General features: G+C 36.6%; 1 protein-coding gene across 2 annotated transcripts in view; it reads right to left on the minus strand.

Annotated features, from left to right (window-relative positions):
- PALMD (palmdelphin) overlaps positions 1-22221 on the minus strand; it is a 47822-nt gene that overhangs the window by 17677 nt on the left and 7924 nt on the right. For both annotated transcript variants that reach the window (XM_077120153.1, XM_077120152.1), the window contains exons 2-3: positions 12681-12761; positions 6412-6536 (exon numbers count right to left, since the gene is read on the minus strand). In XM_077120153.1, coding sequence (XP_076976268.1) covers positions 6412-6536; positions 12681-12761 — 206 coding nt within the window. The remainder of the gene's footprint in view (positions 1-6411; positions 6537-12680; positions 12762-22221) is intronic.

Below are 22221 nucleotides of genomic sequence, written 5' to 3' on the forward strand. Positions count from 1 at the left end.
TATTAAAAATAAAATGGGCATATGAAGGTCAGGTAGGTAGGGATGGGGAGGTTAGAGATAGAAAACAAAGTGATGGTGAGATGTTAAAACAAGCAACTAATAATTGCCTCAGAAACCAGGGGCACGACTGACGTAACTTTGCCCTTGACTCATGGATAGCTCGGTGTTTTTGCTTACTTTTGGAATTTCAAGGCTTTTCCTTTTAGCTCATTAATATTCAAGTCTTTGTGTAGACTTCTTCAGCTGGTCCAATTAAATAGTATTTTGAAGTCTGTCTGTCTGTCCATCCATCCAGCCAGCCATTCATCTATGCATCATTGTTTTTTTTTCATGGTGTAATATAGGTTTTTTTCGTGTTTGGTGGTGGTGGGGGGGAGGGGTAGGTTAGATTTCTTCCCTTTATTCATTCACTTAGCTCCTTTTGTTAAATTAAAAAAGAAGCTCCTGAATTAAAAAAAAAAATCAGAATATCTTGGGAATCAAAAACAACAACAGACGAACTATTACAAATCCGGTAAACCAATTAGTCAAATGCAGAGAGTGAAAACCATGTTTGGAACGATTCTGACTCACATAATTGCCTCACTATAATTTCTTGAGTGTTTCTAGGCAACAGCAAATTTAATAAGAAGAAACAAATGGTGGAAGGGTTTTGTTTCTTTGGCAGTTTTTTCTTCCCACTGTCTCTTATATAGTCACCAGAGAGCAGCTTATCTCCCTGCAAAAGTGATATTAGATATGGATGGCTGGGTCACCGCAGGAAGGCAGAGATGTTTAGAATGTTTCCTTTTTCATGCAGTATACCTTGCCTGTGATTGATTGAAACATTTGTTTCATTAAAGTACAATTGGGCTGCACAGGTAGAGTGGAACATTAGGTAGGGGTTAAACTTGGATAGAAATCATAGTGAGCTGAACTTTAATAAGCCATAGCCAGGAACAGAAGCTTTTACCTTTATATTTCTACAACAATGCTTTGGGTTCCCTTTTGACATTGAACCTTATCTACTATACTTTGAGGTTACTGAGTAGATGATTGCCTTATATATTAGAATGCATTTTATAGGACATTATGTAGTCCATCTCAATTTGTGAAAAAACTAAGTTATACGTGGGATGTGGCTACAGCTGCTATAATGGCTCACTCCTCGGCTTTTCTCATGCCATCACATATAAATTCAAGGCTTCACACGCAGCTTTGCACATTAGTACCATATGCAGAAGGCAGTTTTTAACTATTTGGGGACAAATGAAAGTTAAATTCATTTAAAGCAAGGTAGAGGGTCAGAGGGAACTTTGAAATATTAAAAAAATCCTTCCTAGAGAACCTTTAATCATAAGTAGATTATCCTTCTCAGAAGGAATGTAGTGCATTTGCATCATTCTCTTTGGCAGTTACCCTTTTGCATTTTATGCTCATGACATTTTGGTCAGTTGCTCTGTGTGTTCCCGTTAAAGCCAGAGGTCTTTGGACCCAGTTCAAGAAGTAGAAAGTGTCCGGAGAGGAGTTTAATGCAAGGCAATTTGACCAAGGGAGGTCAAAGGGAACTGAGGGGCAGCTGGGTAGTAAAGGGGAATCTGGGCTGTGATCAAGCCTCAAGGAGCACGGGTCCTTTGGACACTCCTTGGGGGTGCTTGGGGTATGACTTTGGGTGTGGGCTATTTGGCAGAGGAGCGCAATGGAAGTGTCAGAACTGGATTTCTAGGATAACCTATAAATTTGTGCATATGAATGCATGAAGTGAGAAGACAGAGCTGGAATTGCACCTGTGCTTGCCATCAGGGATGCAGTGGCTCAGTGGTCACAGTTAGAGCAGGGCTCATTTGGGAGGCAAATGGAAACTCTATTTAAGCAAAGTGATTCAGAGGAAGCTTTATAATCTTGCTTTCCTCCTGGGAGTATTTTCTCCTAAGGTATTAATCAGGGCACCTAGCAACATACTCAATAATGTTATTCTAAAGCTAAGAATGTGACTCTGGAACAGAAACCATGGAAACCCACTTATTTTCTGAAATATTGCCTCTCATTGGAAATAAAGACAAGAAGATGAATAAGCAGATATACTTTACTTCAAGGTTACATATGAGTCGGACCCTCTTAGTGTATTTAATATGTTAAAGATTCACATGAATGTCTATACAAAGTGATGTACATAAGAATGAATTCATAGCATGAGTTGGGGAATTTTTATGAACAAAATGCCCTAAAAGGATAGGATTTAGCTTTTGTAAAATGTTTCTAAGGCACAATTTTATTTTTATAATCAGGACTTTTAATTAGGTTTTAAAAATCGGCTCAGCCATTTTTATCATATGATCTGGGACAAGTTAGCGTCTATAAATACTCATGGAGTGGGTATAAGCAGTCAATGAAATAACACATAGGAAGTGTTTAGTACAGTGTCTGGTTCATAAAAAATGCTCTGTAAAAATTATTAGCATTCTAGCCTTCAAGCCATAAAAAATATTCATCAATATTTCCAAATGGAAAGAATCCTAATTGGGTGGTAATGTCAGTTTATTCCAAGAAAAGGTTCTTTGTACTAGCAAAAAGAAGTGAGTGATCTTAGCCAAAAAATGAAAATCACCAAATAGGACTCTAGGCAGCACCCTTTTCTTAAATATTTTTTCCTCTTAATAAAGAATAGTATCTAATATCTTTTTTTGAAAACCTCTCATGACACAGGCAGTATGGAAGTTGCTTTATTCATGGCAGCCCTGTGAAGTGGCTATAAATGTGCTATTATTACAGGAAAGGATATTGAGGCCCAAAGAGATGAAAGAACACAGCCGAGCTTGTGCACTAGTGGTTGGCAGAAGGAGCTGAATGTCAAAGGCCAAACTCTTTTGGTTCCTTTAAAAAAACTATAGAAGTTGATGGAATGAAAACTTCATGGGCCAAGTCTGGCCCTGCCACAGGCTCTGAAGTAATAGAAGCATTTCTACTGTGATGTTCCCATTAAACTCTTATCCTCTAGCTAAGAGGCCTGGCAGAATGGCAAATGTCACTCTCAAGCAGGTACCTAAGGCAAGAGACAAATTGTATTCAGGGTTAGGGTTTCTTTCTCGTTTGAGGGAATGAAGACGGCTCTGCCTATTTCCACTTCGCCAGTTGGTTCTGGTGATCAGAGCTAACAGGAAAGTGTACTTTATTTAGTGGTAATAAAGCTTCTTAAGCACTGTGGGCAGTTATTTAGCATAAAGATTGGATTAAAAAACGTGCACCTTTATTTAACAACTTTAGAAATATCTTAGAAGAAAATTTTCAATTATCAGGTAAAGCTGCTTTGTCAATGCTATTTCTATAATGCTAGCAATAGTAGAGGCTGCTGCAGATTTTAAACCAGATAATCATGTCTCAACAGGCCAGAATGATGCAAACTCTTCACTAATTCTTTGCAAATTCATGCTTTTAGGATCATTCCTTTAACAAAGCAGTTTGCTGATTATTAGAGATAATACTTGTGTGTATTAGGTATTTTACTATTTCCAGAGGTTTTCCATCTACAACTCTCTTTTGATTTTACAGCAGGAAGGCACTGGACCTAGATTGCTTTGAGACCCAAGTCTATCCTTTACTAGCTCTACGCCCTTCATTAAGTCCCCTCTTCCCTCTGAACCCTTCTCCTCATCTATGAAATGGAGATGCCCATGCTTTCCTGCTCAGATTGCTGTATCAAATGACAATGTAAGTGCAAGCACTTTGTAAATTGTACAAGGCCATTTAAAAATAGACCATTGTGGTGATTATTGTTTATATTGGGCGACTGAAATCATATGATATTACAAAAGGAATATTCATAGGTTAATGGCATCCTGAAGGTCTAAAATAAAGTGGTGAGATGCCAGAAAATGAATATTGAACAGAATATATTATTGGTAACTTAACAAAGAGAATAGAATAGAGGGACATGGAAGAAGATCCCTAGTATACCTGGGCTGTTTGGAGAAAGAAGAACCGAGGGAAACATGCTTCAAATACTTCCCATAAGAGATAATATGTTTTGGGTCCTCTGGGGTTGCTGTATGCCATTGTTTTATAGGCAGCATAGGGTGGTAAAATGAATTAGCCCCTTATCTGTCACTTCCTTGGTTGTGTGACTTCCTTAATATCTCTGAAAAAGGTGAAGATAGTACCTACCATACAGCGTTTTAAAGATTAAGTGGGATAATATATGTAGGCACCTGGCACATACTATGCCTCATTAAATATGCTTATTTTCTCCTCCCATCCCTCTTTCTCCTCCTTCTACCCTTCTTTCTTCCTCCCTTTCTTCCTTTCTCTCTCTCTTTATGGAGGAGGTGGGGACAGACAGGAGCTCTACAAGGCAAGTTACTGTCAATATATTGGCAGCTCAGGTGCTTCAAGGTCAAAAAAGCAATCTGAAGAGTCCTAGTAAAAGTTTTGGCATACTTTTTAATGTATTTTGATTATGTGTAGCCATTTCACTTATCATCAGGTGCACAGAAAGTTGTGGGTGTTTAATACGTGGAAAGACTCTGAAGAGAAGATTCCGAAGGAAGCAAGGAGGTATTTGTGCAGTACGAAGGGTTTCCAGGGATTAAATTCAAGACTCCATCCGAGATAAGGGTCTATATTGAGGGTTGAGGGAATTAAGCATCAGCTAAACTTTACTGTTGGTGAGAGGCTCTTGCTAAGGGATAACTTACAATGATTCAGGTTTTCCAAGCTGTATGTTGAGAGTTGGCATATGGAGTCATTTTTTTCAGTGTTTATTATCTACCATTCAGAAGTACTTTACACCTTGAGCAAATAATTGAGGAGTTTACAAATACAGGATACAATACCTTAAGAATTATTAAATTAAAAAATCTAAATAAGGGTGAGTGGTCTATGATTTTTATCTATTTAAATATACAAGTGCATGCAACTAAGTAAGTAAAGGGAAGTAAGTTGAATAAGGAAGCTTTTTGACAAAACATTGCCATTTTTAGTCTAATGGGATCTGGTGTGTAATGTGGAGAGTTAGGATGAAATGTGGACATAATACAGTTACTGAACACTCTTCCTTCTTTAAGTCTTTCCTATAAGCCTCAATAAAAATAATGAGTTTGTAATATGGGAAAGTTATCTATTTTTCAAAGATGGGTAGGCTCTGAATTATTGTCATTATTGTACCTCAAGAAATCCCATCCTCTTTCCATGTGTAAGTAAGAAAATAATTCTGACTTTTTCCAAAGTTTCTGTTTATTTCAAGCAGTCATCTATATTTTGTGTTGGAACTATATTTTTATATATTACATTTATGTTTCCAAAGTTTTTCATGTCTACCACCTCATTTTCAGCCAAGGCAATTTTAAACGTTGTCTGCTATACCAGAAGTGGGTTGTGCCTGTACTGATTATGCGTGATGGACAGGGAAGGATCTGGAAGTGAGGTCAACACTGTGAGCAAGTAATCAGGGACACAGAAGAGGAAAATGTTAGTGGGGTATTCCTATATTGTCCTCTCTTCTCTACTATGATGGCTTGGGCAGGTATGACGGGGTAAAGTTTAAACCCACCCATAGAACTGTCCACTGTCACAGGCTGAGAGTGGAGAACAGAGCTGTGATGAAGGACAGATTTTTTTGCTGAGCACTGTGGTAAGTGAGTTATGTAAGCCCCCCAAAATACATGTTCTCAATCTGCATTTCTGTAAGGTGAACCCATTGTAAATAGAACCCATTGTAAATAGAACCTCTTGAAGCTAAATAGGCTATAACAAAGATGTTATTTTTACATACGGTGGGCCCAGCTGAATGAGGGAAGGTATTAGTCAGATTAATGGAGTCCTTATTAAGCAGAAGAAATTCAGAGAGAGAGAAAGCCACAGGGAGATGCCTGAAGCAGGAAGCTAGTGGGAACCAGGAAGAGAAAGGAGAGGACAACAGCGTGACTGGAAAGTCAAGGAACCCAAGGATTGTTGCCCAAGCAAAACACCACTGACCCTGGAAGAAGCAGGCCTCCTAGCTTTTGAAACTAAGAGACAATAAATCCCTATTGCTAAGCCAATTCATTATGTATATTTGTCATAGAAGCCTGGAAACTAATACAAGCACCTACAATGTTCCAGGAAAGCACTAGTAGCTTAAATTACATATTTTAAAATCTGCACAACAGCTCTATAAGAGAGATATTGTTTCCACTTTTTTTTAGATGAGAAATAAGCTTGGAGAGGTATGGGGAAGCTACCAATACACATTAAAAAAATAAGTACCATGCTGCTTGCTCAGGTGACATTTGGAGTAAAATTTCTGTTTGTTGCATTCTGGTGTGTTTCTTAATCTTTATGAGAAATTCAAATAAAAATTCTGATCTGCTCCTAAAAGTGAGAATGGCTCTTATACATACAACAAGGGATGGAGCCAAAGTAAAGGTACTGTTGAGTACCTCGGGAGTGAGACCATACCTGAGAATACTTTGTTCTAGAACTTGGATCTGCTGCTGGTCTTGTTGATTTTGCTTTTTCATTTCTTCTTGTTCTTTTCCACTGCTGATTCCATCCAGAAGCCATTTCTCCCTTAAGGCCTTTTTCTGATATCAGGGAACACAAACATGTGATATAATGAAAGTCAACAGTTTCCAAAATCTGTTATTATTTTTAAGTCTTATGAATTTCAATAGTGGACATGTCAAAGAGGAATTATTTTCTATCACTGACTTGACTGAGTAAATCTGATATTTTTACTTCTTCTTTTTACCTTTCTTGACCTCCTTCTGATGCTAGTTTCTGTGTATCTAAATCCTATCTCTCCTTCAAGATCTGGGTATGGTCCCTCTTTGTCTTTGAAAATCATCCCCCTGTCCCCATCCTCATCTTCATAGAGTTCTTTTATTTCAGAATCATTCAGATACGTTTATAGCAGTCATATTGGGATCATGGTTATTTGTTTGGTTGATGGGTGGATAACTTGTGCTCTTAACAAAGTAAAATTTGCTTGGAGCCATCTTGATATATACCCCATTGACAGTATATGGTGGTTGATGCAAAAAATCTTTTGCAGGTTTGATTGGGATAGTGGGCAAAATAGGAGGTTCTTTTGTATCCTAAACTAATTCAATCTTAATCTTAAGGCTGTATGGTGGACATTTATTGTTTTGTCTACCCAGTACCATCCTTTCTTCTGTGAACTTCCCTGGTTCTAGACTTTCTTTAAGCTTAGCTCATTACTAGTTCCAATAACATGATCCACAAAATTCACTGGTATATCTAAACACTGGTGAGAAGAGCTTTTGTCAACTTTACACAGAAATGAAAGATTCCCTCAAGTTTGCATGAAAGAACTAGACTTTTTGACCTGAGCCCAAGAATACTTAAGGCAAAGGAAAGAGACTTGTAAATTCTGGAGCGGTTTTAGCTAGCACCCATTCCGGAAACTGTTAGATACATGGTTATATTATCTTCTAATATTTTGAGTTTTTCTTTTTCTTTCTGAAGAAAAGTCACTACACTATGTATCTAATCTTTGCAAATTATTTTTCCAAAAATTATTCATTGGTGATTCACTGTAGTCTAAAATGGTGAGCAGAAAAGAATGGGAACTTATCTTTATTTTTTGGGACTTCTTTCTCTTACACTACAATTAAAATGAGAGTAAGTAAGAAGAATTTTATGTCTCTTTTTTTTTTCAAAAGATGTTAGAATTAAAATTACTGGAGTGCACAGAACATGGCTTGAAAACCACTAGATTAACTGAATAACAGTCTCACCCCTCTGTAGCCTCACATAGGCCATTAGGAATTGTGAAGGGTTCATCACATGTATGTTGGCCTCTTCAGAGTCCCAAGCAATTGTGCGTGGACAATATGTACCATAAGTGTAGTTTGATATATTCTGGTCTGTGGCCAGAGATTCTTTCCCCCAGTGTTATCTTAACCCGTAATTATAGCTGTTTAGCTGTTTGCAAAAACGACTGCCCACAGATCTAGGAAATATTCTTAACGAACATCAGGATTTAGCTCCTGGGATCAAAGATGTTAGCATTTCAAGGATTTACACTAAATTTAATTTAGTTTCATTTGATGGAAGTTAAAGATAGTTAATGTATAGTAAAGAAGACAGATGCTACCTTTCAAATAAATCACAGTCCTTACAAACCACCCATAAGGATAGTTTTAGTAAATCACCTCCACGGCACTAAAAGGAACACTCGGGTGGAATGGTCCTATGACGCTGAATTATGGGAGGCAGAGAATAATTCTTATGACCTGGTTAGGTTAATCTAGGACTACATTCTTGGTTCTTAGTGTGGTTAGGAATAAGAATAATTTTAATTTTAATTGTTCTTATTCTCATACTTCATAAATTGACATTTATGCCAGGAGGAGAACTCCTCGCATTTAAATATAAAACACATAAATTAGATGCGCGTAATATATGCAATCATACATCATGGTAAATAAAAACTCAGTTATTTTGCTTTTATGTCACAGATTAGACTTGTGTTTTGGTATATGAAGCTAAAGAATATCTGTTTCACATCAGTAAAGCTTAAGATCAAAGGCCATATGATCTAAATGAAAAGATAAGCGAGATACAAGTGATAGAAGTTCTTTTGGCAGTTTTTTTAGGAAAAGGTTTTTCTTGAAGTACATCTATAATTCATTCTACACAGCACTCACTAGATTTTAGGAACTGATTAGTTTTTCCTGTCATGAAGTAAATGGATCTCCTGAAAAGAAATAAAAAAGTTCTAGATTGGCGTATGTTTGTGCTTCCTGGTGGCATGAGATTGTGACATGTTATTAGATAAGAAGAGTAGCATACGAATCTCAGGATTGTCTGTATATTAGAATGCTAAGGATGTCCCCAGAAATTCCTTTTCTAACATGTTATCTGAACGATTGTCAGGTTCAGATCTAAAGAATATCATCGCAACTATTTTGTAATGAATTCTACTGACAAAGGAGGAGCATTTGGTAATGTTTATGTTTGTGTTCAAAGTGAAGCATTGACGTTTAATGAAATAGTTCGTAATAGGGAATGCAGTAGGGATAGTCACTGAAACTGGAACAAGTAGGTGAAGAAAATAAAAGAAAAGCTGAAAGGCTGGTGACTGTAAAGGTAATAGAGCTTTCTTGGCTTGATGAACGTATCGTGGAATTAATTTTTAAAATACTTCCACACATTTGGAAACCTCTTCTGGTATTATGCCTAGTTGCTGTTTGGTATAGCCAACTATTTTCTGCACAATTTGGAAGAATGTACTCTATTGAAACTAGTAGGGCAAAAAATTTGGGTTTTAAATTTCCCCTTATACTGTTAAGTATAAGTAGTAATCTTGGTTATAAATCTTTCCCTCTGCAGGCAGCTTTCACTAGTATGGAAGGAAGAAAAGCTTTACCATTTAACCAGCACTTACTTTGGTCCAAACATCTTGTTTAGATGCTTTACACATACTTTCTCATTTAACCCTCACAGTGTCCTTTCACGTGAGTATTATTACCCTGTTCATTTCCCAGAAGAGGCCCAGGTTTGGAGAAGTTAAAGAATACACCCAAGTCCCTCTGGGTAGTAACAGGGGGGCTGGGATTCAAAACCAGGGTCTGTCTCATGCCAAAGTCCACAGTGCACCGTGCCACCTTCTGTGGAGCTTTTGGGCAGCACCTTCTGGCAAACTACACTAAGGGACTAAATTTTACATGTTCTGACAAATCTTACAAATCCCTGTGTTTGCCTATTAGGTGTTCAAAATGTAGACTCAATGAAGGATGGACTGTTTTATGAGAAACAAGAACAAATGATAACCTCAAGAATGCCAGACAATCTAGTTTCAATGAGGGATGAGGAAATCACATGTTTTTGACAAATAAATCTAATTTCCTAATAATGTCAGATATGGCATCAAAGTGAGATTTTCCCTTCCATGTTCTATAGGACTTCTTTGCCAATTCTTCTTTTTTTGCAGGATGTTATATTTAACTTGTCACTGTTCTGTTTATGATCAATTTCGTTTTGGCTCTGAAAAAGACAGGTTCTTATGGGTTGAAATACAAACCACATTTTAAATATTACCTCCAAATTACTCTTATTCAAGGAGATATGTTGGAAAACAAAGTTTCATTTATATACCAATTTTCATAATGTCTCAGGAGATCGTTGCAGTATTTAAATGTATTGGCACACACACACACAGAAACAATAAAAAAACAACAAAAAATATAAATGTATTGGCAATATTTAAATTTAACTTTCATTTATGAAGCCATTAAAAAAAAATAGTCCCCAATATCGGACTATTTTTACATGCCCTAGTCCACACCTCCAGAGTTTGGGTTGGCTCATGTGTTACCTGATCTGAAAATAGGGGTTCTCGTGCAAACCCAGACTAATGGATGCCTGGCCTCATTTCCAAAGGAGACTGGGTCCTGGGCCTTTCCTACTTAAATCTCAGCATTACTGGGAATGAGCAAACCTGGAAGCTGACCTTTCAGCCACACTCCCCACCCAACCTGCCTGCTGCCATCATACCCCTGCAGTGACTTCCCCACAGCCTAGCCCTGAGCACTCACACCTCTCTGCAATTCACCCCATGCTGTTCCCACCCTATGGCATGCTTTCCCTCTCTTTGTGCACTTGTAGAACTTCCTATTCATCTTTCAAAGCTCAAAGGTCACCATCTCGGTGGGGCTTATGTTAACCTCTCCTCTAGACAGACATTCTCTCCTCTATGTTCCATTTGCCGCTTATATCTCATGTACAGTGTTCTTCACAGTGTAAACGTTGTGGGTTTATGTGTCAGTAATCATTTTAAGGACAAAGGCTAAATTTTATTTTGTATTATTAATGCCTAACTCAATACCTTATACATATTAGGTGCTTAACAAATGTTTATTGAATGAAAGGCTCTGGATAAATTATACTTAACATTGATGACTCAACTTAAACCACACACTTTTCGCAGAGACTTCTGTTACACTAAAGAGATAGTTACTGCTTATCTTTTATTTAAATTTTAAAAATCATCATTTAACTTAATTATTTATGTAATCTGCAATTTCTCATTAGGATAGAAAGCGGAAGGACTAAGGTCCTTCCAGAGCCAATGCCAGCCTCTGTGATAATGACATGAAAATTAGGTAGAGGTACCCCTTTGGGTCAGTGTGCAGCTTGGGATAGGAGACAACACCTTTGTTTGCTTCCTTCAAGCTAAAGTAGACCTGTTGGCAAGAGAATACCGGCAAGGGGGCATGGGCAGGATTTCAGCAAGTGCCTCCCTCCAGCTACCTTTGTACAGGGCACATCCTACTCAACTGTGCACAGCATCCCCAGAGCATGGTAAGTATTTTGATTGTATTAGATTTAAGAGTTCTCCTGAGTTCCAGAAAACAAATAAATAAGGAAGATCATGTATTACTTTCTGGCCTGGTTTTGTCATGTTTGGAAATGAGGTGCCACATCAGAAATGGACCTTTCAGTAAGTCAGATTTTTCGAATGTGAAACATTTTCTAGAATGAATTGAAGAGCTGCTTAGACTTTGTCTTCCATAGTGAGCTTGAATACTGTTGGGCTACCTATTCTGCAATGATAGCAACCGAGGAATGCTAGGAGAGCTATCAGTTTACTCAGAAGCAATAGTTTAACTGCAAAGCCAGATTGTGTGTGTGTGTGTGTGAGGTTGAAACAGAAAGAGAGAGAGACAGAGAGACAGAAGAGGGGACGCAGGGAGAGAGAAAGAGAGAACAAGTGCTGGTTTTGGGGGTAGAAATGGCCTATCTCAAAAATTTACCAGATTCATCTTTATTTGAATTGCTCTGAAATAACTTGGTGAAATACATTTTTTATTTCATTTATTTTCAGGGAATACACACTGCATTTCTTGGTTGTGCTCACTATTCATGGAAATTCGACGCGACTCTTACTGTAAGGATAGGAGGCTAAGTATAATTTGAAACTTTCTATGAAATGTCTGAAATACCAATTAGTATGAAAGCAAATGACAAGTTTAATTTAAATTTGTAGACCCCACCCATGAGTGTGTGGCATTGTTTCAGTGATGGAATAACAGTTCTTCCAGATAAGTACAGTTTCCTGCTCGGGCCTGTTCAAAAGGAGCTCCTGTTTGTTTTTTGGTTGCATCCTGTGACTAAGCTACGTAATAAAATGTTGAAACCCAATGTGCTTTAATTAAAAATGACCACACCCTGTAAACGATGTAAAGTCTGATTTTAAAAATGGAGGTTTATTTCTGACTATGATCTCATGTTCAGTCAAAACAAATTAGAACAAAGACCCTGGCCATACTCAAACAATGTAGGATTCATTGCATTGAGCTTTTAAATACAAGCACCCTTGACCAGGCTAGGCACTTGTCTGCTCTGCAGGCCCTGGGGAAGGGCTGGCCTTTCATTCATTTCAAAAGGGACTTCCTAGCTGGACCTGCTCCCTAGGGATACTAAGCAACACAGTGTTCAGGACCAAATTCAAGGCTGAATTCTCAAGGCTACCCAAGAGCATGAGGAAGTTCCGTAATAAAGGAGGCAGCACACTTTGAACTTTAAACATGTTTGCCAGAAGGTTTAATCTTGCATGCAAATATTATTAGCTTATTGGACTCCCACAAGTAGAACTATGTTGGAATTTTTTCCTTCTGAAAGCATCTTTAATATTGAAATTTGAGTGCCATTAGGGTATTTGAGTATAGAATCATTGAACTAAAATTAAAGTCATAAGTTACCTTCAAATGCTGGTGCTTTAGCTTTTCTTCCTCTATTTTCAGACGCTTCTGAGAGATTTCTTCCTGTATTTTTCTTTTATCCTAAAACGAAACAAAAAAAATTCTGGCATACTTCGTTTTTTCAATTCGCTTAAATATGTTTCCTGGGGATTGTTATCATTATCTGAATGGACAGTCAGTGATATGCTCTTGGCATGGTATCAAGCTGCTTTGGAAATTCATATTTCAAAGGAAAGGAGAGCAAAGTAACACATTCAAGGCATTTTGCTGATGGAAAAAATAAGATGGTTCCTTAAAGAGAATTTAAAAAGTATTTAAACGTTACTTTCTCCACTTCCCTTTTCTTTCCTCCCCAATAGTCTAGTGAGATTAAGCTACTGAATGATCCAATGCAACAAGTGGATTTTAATAGACTATAGACTTTAATAGAAAGTTTTGAAAAAGGCATGAGGAAATATTGTGAGGCGAGACTATTCTGGCAGAAGGCTGAAGAAGCTGCTGGGTGAAAGGCCAATTTAAGTGGGAAAACAAGATTACAGATCATTAGAAAACTAGGAAGATAGGAAGTGGGGCCGTTTCCTTCTTGTAGAACCTGCCCTGGCAAGATAGAGAAAAAGGGTTCAGACAATGTTTAATGCAAAGAGGATTTTTAGCAGAGGCAGAAAAAAAATAAGGGAGAAATATATCTTCCACCATGTTTACATTGCACTGCTTCAAAGAAAAATAAAACACACACACATACACACACACAAAACTCAAAAGAGAAGACATGACCATGAGAGCACAAAGGTTTTATTTCTATTCATTTATTTTTTAGAAAATATACCATGTATACTTACTAGACAGCCTGGGTTTGATTTCTGACTCTCTCATTTGCTAGCTGTGTGTACTGCTTAATGGGGATAATAATAGTATCTTCTTTATTAAGTTATGAACATTAAATGAACTAATATATGTAAAAGTGCCTAGAACGATGCTTGACACAAAGCACGCTGTGAGTATTTGTTTAATAGAGATAAGTATATAACCTGCTAATCACACAGAAAGCAACATGCTAATTCTGATAATGCTTCCATTGGTCCAAAACATTTTAGGGATTCCCTGTCAGTGACTGTGTGACACATTTTACAAGCCACACTAAAAGTCCCTTATTTCTTTTCATTTTTGACCAAAGATAATATTATCTATCATAATCCTCTGTCTTATTTATGAGTTGATTTTAAATCTGCATCCCAAATTGAAAACGCCCAAAGGATAAAAATGTGTTGTCAATGAAGACATCTACAGGAATTTGAAGCAGGCTCGGAAGGTAATTTAGAAGGAAGAGTTCCAAAGATATTTGGCAGCATTGTTGAAATAACTGCATAGCTTCCTGATGTCACTGCTTTGAAGAAAATAATTCTTTTTTGATGTATAAGTTCAAGGACATTTTGTTAAAATCAAAGCAACCCATTGTTCTCCAACTTCATGTGGTGTTTCTTTTTGGGTAAGAAGAATATGTGACCCCATTGGTATTACTTTTTAAATTTCATAAGCAACCCTTTTGCAAAAAAAAAAAAAAAACCTCACAAAACTAGGCAAGAAGACTGAGTCTTTGGAATCACTTCTTTCCTCTGGATGAAATCTGGTCATTAGGGACAACAATTTGGGAGACCTGCAAGCCAATTCTCCACTCTATCTAGAGGCAGTTATTAAGCTGAGAGTAGTAATATTTTAAATTTACTGTGCCAAACATTCTGGCATTTTACATGTTTATTATTTCACTTGATAGTCATAATAACAGAGGTGCTATAATGATTTTCATTTTACCAAAGAAGAAAATGAAAGTTTAGTGAGATTAAGTCATCCAAACCCTCACTGACCAATAAGTGGTGGAGCCAGGATTCGAATCCAGGTGGTTGGAGTTCAGTGTCCACACTCCACACCAGTTCACCACACTCTTTCCCTGCATGGGGGGTTAGTGAAGATAGCTACAACTTCCTTGTTCCCTCCACCATGAAGTGCTGTGGCTTAAAGGCAGTGCCACGACAGGGAAACAAGGGACCGAGGACCTCTCACTAAAAGGGAGCAGCACGTTTTCCATCCTCTGGAAGCTGGTGCTGTAACTGCACATTTCTCTGTGGATATTCTATAAGGGAGTATCTTATATGTGTGTGGCAGCGATTCTAACACCCTCATTCCCCCACCCCCACTTCATCCCTGTTGATTGCTAGTTTGGGATGATTTCATCTTGGCATTTAGTAATAAGATAATAAAGCTGTGGGTAGAGGCAGGGTATTGCAGGTGTTTTGGTAACACCTGGCTTGCATAAAGGGTTGCTAAGGAATACCAGTGTTTTGTCACTCACAGGTAATCTGATGCCTTTCTCATATCAGTCTAGGTAAGGAAGCAGGTAATTTCATAGTGTTATAGGTGTGATACTATTTTAAGGTAGGTGTATTTTTTTCCCATAAGGTATTCAACAACAACCAGTTATTGTCCTTGTCCCAAATTTTATAGGAATCCATAAGTGCTACTGAAAAATAATGTAGGAGCAATTTTAGTTCAATATGGCAAAATAAATGGTACATTTACCTGATGGTGCATATCTTGTTCCATTGTTAACGTACCAAAGGTTGTCATAGACAGCTCATTCCTTCCCAGGTTATTATGGGACAGATAGATCTGAAATACCATTTGCTTTCCAAAATTTCTAATGGAGTTTGAGCAACTTTGAAGATAGCTGTCATAATCTGGCACATCAGATATTTATTAATTCAACCATTGTTAATAACTCATATTGCTCTTTACCTTGTCATTGAAGCATGAACAATTGTCTAGCTGTTTAATTCTCTGACTCAACTTATTTGAGCAGTTGATATCCACAAACTCCAATTTGTGGCTACTTCTTCATTCTTTTGAAAATTTATTCATTAATCCTGTACAGGTATAAAGTTATTCTGATCATCTATGATCCAGAGATATTACTGCAACCACTTTTATCAATACTTGATAAAAATACTTGATAAAAGTAAGCACACTACTTAATGAGTTTGAGTACCTTAGAGATAGTATTGATTAAAAATGAACTAATATTCTAATGTACCTAGATCTATTGAGAAGGTGGGGTTGAGCTTGGGTTTTACAACTGTTAATTTATCTGATAGTTCGGTGCTGTTTACAAATGCTATATTCGAAGAGCTGTTAGGAATTGTTTAGTGTTTAAAATTATTTGGAAATAGATGCTTTCTACAAGGAGGTTAAATTTCAATAGGGAAGGAAAAGCATATGTGCAAGTAACTATAGCCTAAGAAATAAAATGATAATTATCATTTCTAAGGGACAGGTGAGGTACTATGAGAGCTGAGGGAGGCAGAAAGTCTTTAAAATAGCACCCAGAGTGTATGAGTTCTTGAGTAGCATTTCTGAAGGCTGGAGAGTGGGGGAGAAAGAGCTTCAAGTTAAGGGATCAGTGGGAGCAAAGGCATGGAAGTAAAAGGCTTGGAGCAGTAAGTCTGGAACCAAAGTTGCATACAGGGAAACGAGGAAATGAAATAAGAATAAAATAAGAATTTAAATACTAGAGACTATTGACTATCAGGACAAGGAACTTGGATTTATTTATGTACTGAAAAAAAGGAGCAATAAAAAGTTTTGAGGGTGAGGAATGGTATAAATGAAACCTTTTTGAAGAAGTTGAATGGAGTCTCATTGTGCTTAGTAGATACTGAAGGGAGAGAGTTTGGAGGGGATAGTCAGTTAGGCTGTAAAAACTGCCTGTATCAAAGGAAGGCGAATGAGAGCCTGAACAAGGAGGAGAAGCCGAGGGCTTGAATGTGAGAGATGCCCTGGAGATAACACTGGCAGGGCATGGCAACGAGGTCAGGGAGTGGGAGAGGTCAGTGTGAGCCGAAGGCTTTTATGCGTTGGAACTGAGAGGAGGGCAGCTATACTAATAGAAAGAAGAAATTTCAGAGAAGAAATAGAGTTTGGGAGAGAAGATAATGGATTCACACCAAGTTCGAGGGGAACTTGGGAGAGTCAGGTGGATTGCTGGCAGCAGTTGGAATAGCAGACGGAGAGAGACCAGAAGAGGGGATTAGAGGTAGAGATAATGATGTAGGTTTTGAAAGGAATAGCTGAGGCCCGAAGTCTGTGTGGGAGTGCAATGGGAGACATGTTTTGGTGAGAAAAGAGGAGTTTGAGGACTGATCCTTCAAGAAGCACTTGCATTTAAGGGGCAGGAAGATGAAGGGAACTTACATGGAAGTTTATTTTGGGGTCAATTAGATAGTATTTATAATAGAATGTGGTGAATTGGGACACATGATGAAAGGAGCACTGGATGAGCACACCTTATTTCAAATAAACAGATTGTTTATAAGGAGCAAGAAGGCAGAACTGTGTGCAAAGAATCATTGCATCACAAAATTTCAGCATTGTAAGAGATTTAGTGATGCTATGGTGGAAAGACTTCATTTTACGTAGAAGGATTTTGAAACCTTGAGAGGTTGGGTGACTTGCTGAAGGTCTTGGTTATTCAGTGTCAGAGCTGGAATCAGTAAGTAGATCCTCTGATTCTTAGTTCAGAGCCCTTTTTACTTTTTCTCATTATCACCACAAAGAAAGAAAAAGCATGGTGTTAGGCATTTAGGCATGTCTAGTTTTGCTGACATTTCTTTGCTCACAGTCTCAAAAGAACAATAATAGAAGCTATGTTTTGAATTCAAATACACCCAACAAGGCCAAGCTGGCTGCAAGAAATGGCAACCTACCACCTTGAAAGAAAGGGATATGATACCATAATATTCCTAGAAAATAATGCTAGGCATAGTTGGAAGTAGTAAAATAACTGTAATTCTAGGGAAGATAGTTGAAGGGTCGTGGGGAAATGGATACACAATTTGAAAATAATCTCAGTGAAGAAGAAAAGAGAGCCATTATAAATCAAACGAAACGAAGCATTAACACAGAATTCCCCAACGAGCTCATGCAACCTAGAATGAAGATAATAGGGCAGTATCTATTTGTAATAGTACAAATAAGATAAAAAATTCAGGGTGTGAACAAGTGAAGGCCCAACAAGCATAAATGTAATAAATTATGCTGAGAGCAAGAAGATAAAAAGATAATGATAAAACCACTCCTGGAATAGATAGTGTGATAGTAACACGACAGAGATAAAACAGATCAGTTCCACTCCTGTTTGGCCTCCTTAATTTTGATTAGGGAGAATGTTTTTTTTAACTTTTTTTATTGTATAGTATAACATATACACAAAGCAAAGAAATAAAAAAGCAATAGTTTTCAAAGCACTCTTCAAAAAGTGGTTACAGGACAGATCCCGGAGTTTGTCATGGGCTACGTGGTCCGCTTATATTTTTCCTTCAAGCTGCTCCAGAATATAGGAGGCTAGAGGGCTTAAATACTTTCGTATCATCACAACCGATTTTTTTCCTTCTTTTTTTTTTTGTGAAAATAACATATATACAAAAAAGCTATAAATTTCAAAGCGCAGCACCACAATTAGTTATAGTATGTATTTCAGACTTTGACATGGGTTACAATTTCACAATTTTACGTCTTTACTTTTAGCTGCTCTAAAAAACTGGAGACTAAAACAGATATCAATTTAAAGATTCAGTATTCCTATTCATTTGTTAAGTCCTATCTTCTATGTATAATTTCACCATCGACTTTGATCTTTCCATACCTCTCATTGGGGTTGTTTGGGCTATGGCAATTCTAATTTTTTTTTTGTTTGTTTGGGTAGGCACCAGGAATCGAATCCGGGGCACCGGCATGGCAGGCAAGAACTCTGCCTGCTGAGCCACCGTGGCCTGCCATAAATTTTTTTTTTTTATTTTTAAATTTTTTTTATTAATTAAAAAAAAATTAACTAACATAACATTTAGAAATCATTCAGGGAGAATAATTTTGATCTTGGAAAGGATAGAACAAATATGTTTAAGGGGAAATTGAAGCTCAAGAGGAACCAAAATACAGAAACCAGAGCTACTCTCGTCTTCAGTTTCTGAAAGATTTTATTTCAGGGTGTAAGAAAGGAATAGACATGACAGAAAAGAATTGTCAGGTAATCTCTGTGGAATCTTGGATGAAGTGAGGAGATATTGGAAGACCAAAGTGGCAAATGCCCAGTTTTTTGAAGAGGGGAAAGGATGAATTATGGATAAAGACTGGTGAGCTGATTTGGTAATTCGTGGCAAAGTTGTATAATGAATCAAAGCAGCATTGCATTTGGATAAGGAATGTCTAGAAGGTATCATTGTTTAAAACCAACTATTTCTCTTGGCGTAATGTTTTAAGATCCACAAGTGATGGCGATTATAGTCATAATAACAGCTAACATTTATTGAGAACTTTTTACATATCAGGAACTATTCTACACACATAAATGTATCAAAATACTCACTCTTCCCCAAATCTCTGTGAGGTAGGGTCTGTGTTTATCTCCATTTCCTAAATGAAAAAGCTGAGAAACAGAAAAGTCTAGCTCATGGAAATTTAGTAGATCTTCATTTAAGCAGGGCTTTTGACAATGTGTCTTACTTTATTCTTTTGGAATTTTGTGGAAATGTAAACAGAAAGGGATATTTACTTGAAGGTAATTGTTTTAACATTTTTAAAGTCAATGCCCTGTGAGAAGATAGGTAGAAAACTAAAACTAAATCAACTAAACAAGTAAACATATATGAACATGCTAAGATACAACTTTCTGAATCAGGTGGGGTGAGGGGGAGATGGATGATTTATTGTTAAAAACCACTTTAAGCAACTTGAATGGTCAGCCAGGTTTGGGAAACATTGTAATAAAAGATGACCAAATCAAGATTTTTAAAACATCTTGGCTGAGTGGAATGCAGGACCCAAAGTAATGATCAATATTATTATTAATACATGTAAACTATTAAACTAAATAGGATATATTAATCATAGAACATTTGGAAAATCCAGACAGCTTTAAATAAAAGTATAAACATCACTTGGACTCTTACTCCTTTAGAAATAACTACAGTTAACATTTTGGTGCATTTTATTCAAATCTTTTCCCAATACACCCAAACCACAGATACACATTTCTACACAAACACTTATGCACACACCACATGGAGGCCCATACCCACAGTTTGTGTTCCATCTTTTCTCCTTAATATTACATTCTTCTAGTTTGCTAGCTGCCAGAATGCAGCATACTAGAAACGGAACGGCTTTTAAAAAGGGGAATTTAATACGTTGCCAGTTTACAGTTCTAAGGCTGAGAAAATGTTCCAATAAAAAGCAAGTCTATAGAAATATCCAATCTAAGGCATCCAGGGAAGTTCAGGGTTTCCCTCTCAAGTGAGAAGGCACATGGCGAACACGGTCAGGGCTTCTCTCTCATCTGGAAGGGCACATGGCAAACACAACATCGTCTGTTAGCTTTCTCTCCTGGCTTCCTGTTTCATGAAGCTCCCTGGGAGACGTTTTCCTTCTTCATCTCCAAAGGTCGCTGGCTGCTGGATCCTCTGCTTCTTGTGGCTATGACATTCTGCTCTTTCAGAATCTCCTGCTTTCTTCAAAATGTTTCCTCTTTTATAGGATTCCAGTAAACAAATCAAGACCCACTCGGAATAAGCGGAGACACGTCCCCACCTAATCCAGTTTAACAGCCACTCTTAATCGAGTCACATCTCCCGGGAGATGATCAAATTAGAGTTTCAAACATATAGTACTGAATAGGTTTAGAAGGAACAGCTGCCTTTACAAAATGGGATTAGGATTAAAACATGGCTTTTCTAGGGTACATACATCCTTTCAAACCAGCACATACGCCATGAGCATTTCCCATGTAATTACATTTTATTAACAATTTAATTTATGTCTGCTTGTATATTGTAATCTATGCAACCATTTTCCTTTTCTTCTTGCCTTTTAGGTTGTTTCTAATCTTTCGTTATTATAAGTAACTGAGTTATGAATGTCCTTGCCTGTGAACTTTCTATCATTATTCTCTGATTATTTCCTTAGGATAGATTCCTAAAAGTTAGTAAATGAGTCAAGGGGTAAATGTTTTAAAAATTCTTGACACAGATTGCTAAAATATTTTAATGAAAAGTTTTCTTTTTATGTTTTAACTTCTATTTCCACAAAATAGTGTTGTCAACTCATCCTTACTATTTACGAATATAACAAATAAAAAATAGCAATTTGATAGGATGAAATAGCATCACATTGATATTTTAGTGGGCATTCCTTTAGTTATTATTAAGATCAAATATTATTCATAATTTTCTTGGCTATTTATATTATTTTTTTCAATTCCTATTTGTGATGTCTGCCTATTTTTCTGTTAAGCCTATTAATGATTTACTTATTGAATTGTAAAAGCTTTTTAACTTATGATAGTTTGACTTATTAGTTATGCATACCTTTCCTTATTTGCCTTTAAATTTTATTTATGATGTTTTTTGAGGTACTAGAAGTACTTTTTCCTATTGTTTTGAAATTTTAAATATCTTTTATCATCTGAGGTCCTGTAATTATTCATTGGCATACAAGGTTTCTAAAAGTTTTTAAAAATCTAACTCTTTAATCCAGATGAAATCAATCTTTTATTTTGATTTATGGTAAATGCTGAGGATCTTTTATTTCCTTTTCCAAGTTTTAAAATAAGTATATGAACTTTATAGAATAATTCTTTCTTATTGATTTAGCTGTAACATTTATCATTTACTGATTTTTTTTTTTTTAATGTATCTTAGGGTCTGGTTCTAGGTCATATGTATAGTTTCTCTGATTATTGATTGTGGGTACTAAAATTACGTAATTAAGTTTATGAACAATGAGAAAAATTCACATTTTGTTGGGAAAGTGTCCCTGATCACTCCTGTAAAAAAGTCTTGATAAATAGCTGCAATTTATTTTTCCAGCTGGACTTTGAAATCATTTTTTAAAAATTCCAATAAAAACAAAATTAAAAAACCCAACCAATTCTTATTCATCCTAACTCTCCACCAAACCAAACCATCCAACCAAACAACAAAAAAAATTATACACTATGATGGAATTTAAAAAGTTACTCCTACTAATAATGACCGCTATCCAGAGATAATCAGAGATTAATACTATTATATATGATTTATAACTGCATGACATATTACAGTTCATATAAAATTGGGATTGGTTTTTTTGTTACATATCACATGCAATCTGACCTGCTTCTTTTACTATATCACGAACATAATGATACACCATGTCATTAAATAGTCTTCTAAATTATCATTTTTAATGGTTGCATATTATTCCATCACACACACACACACACACACACACACACATATATATACACACACACACACACACACACACACACACACACATATATATATACACACTATATTTAGGTAGGTTTTTTTCTTTTTTTCTTTATTGTTTCCACTTTTTAATGTTAGAAATGACTCCGTTATGAGCATCTCAGGACAACTATCTTTTTATATATCTCTTATATCTCTTATATTTCCTTGGGATAATTTCCCTGTCATGAAATTCTAGGTCAAAGGAT

Source organism: Tamandua tetradactyla, chromosome 11, assembly GCF_023851605.1.
Source record: "Tamandua tetradactyla isolate mTamTet1 chromosome 11, mTamTet1.pri, whole genome shotgun sequence".
Lineage (NCBI taxonomy): Eukaryota > Metazoa > Chordata > Mammalia > Pilosa > Myrmecophagidae > Tamandua > Tamandua tetradactyla.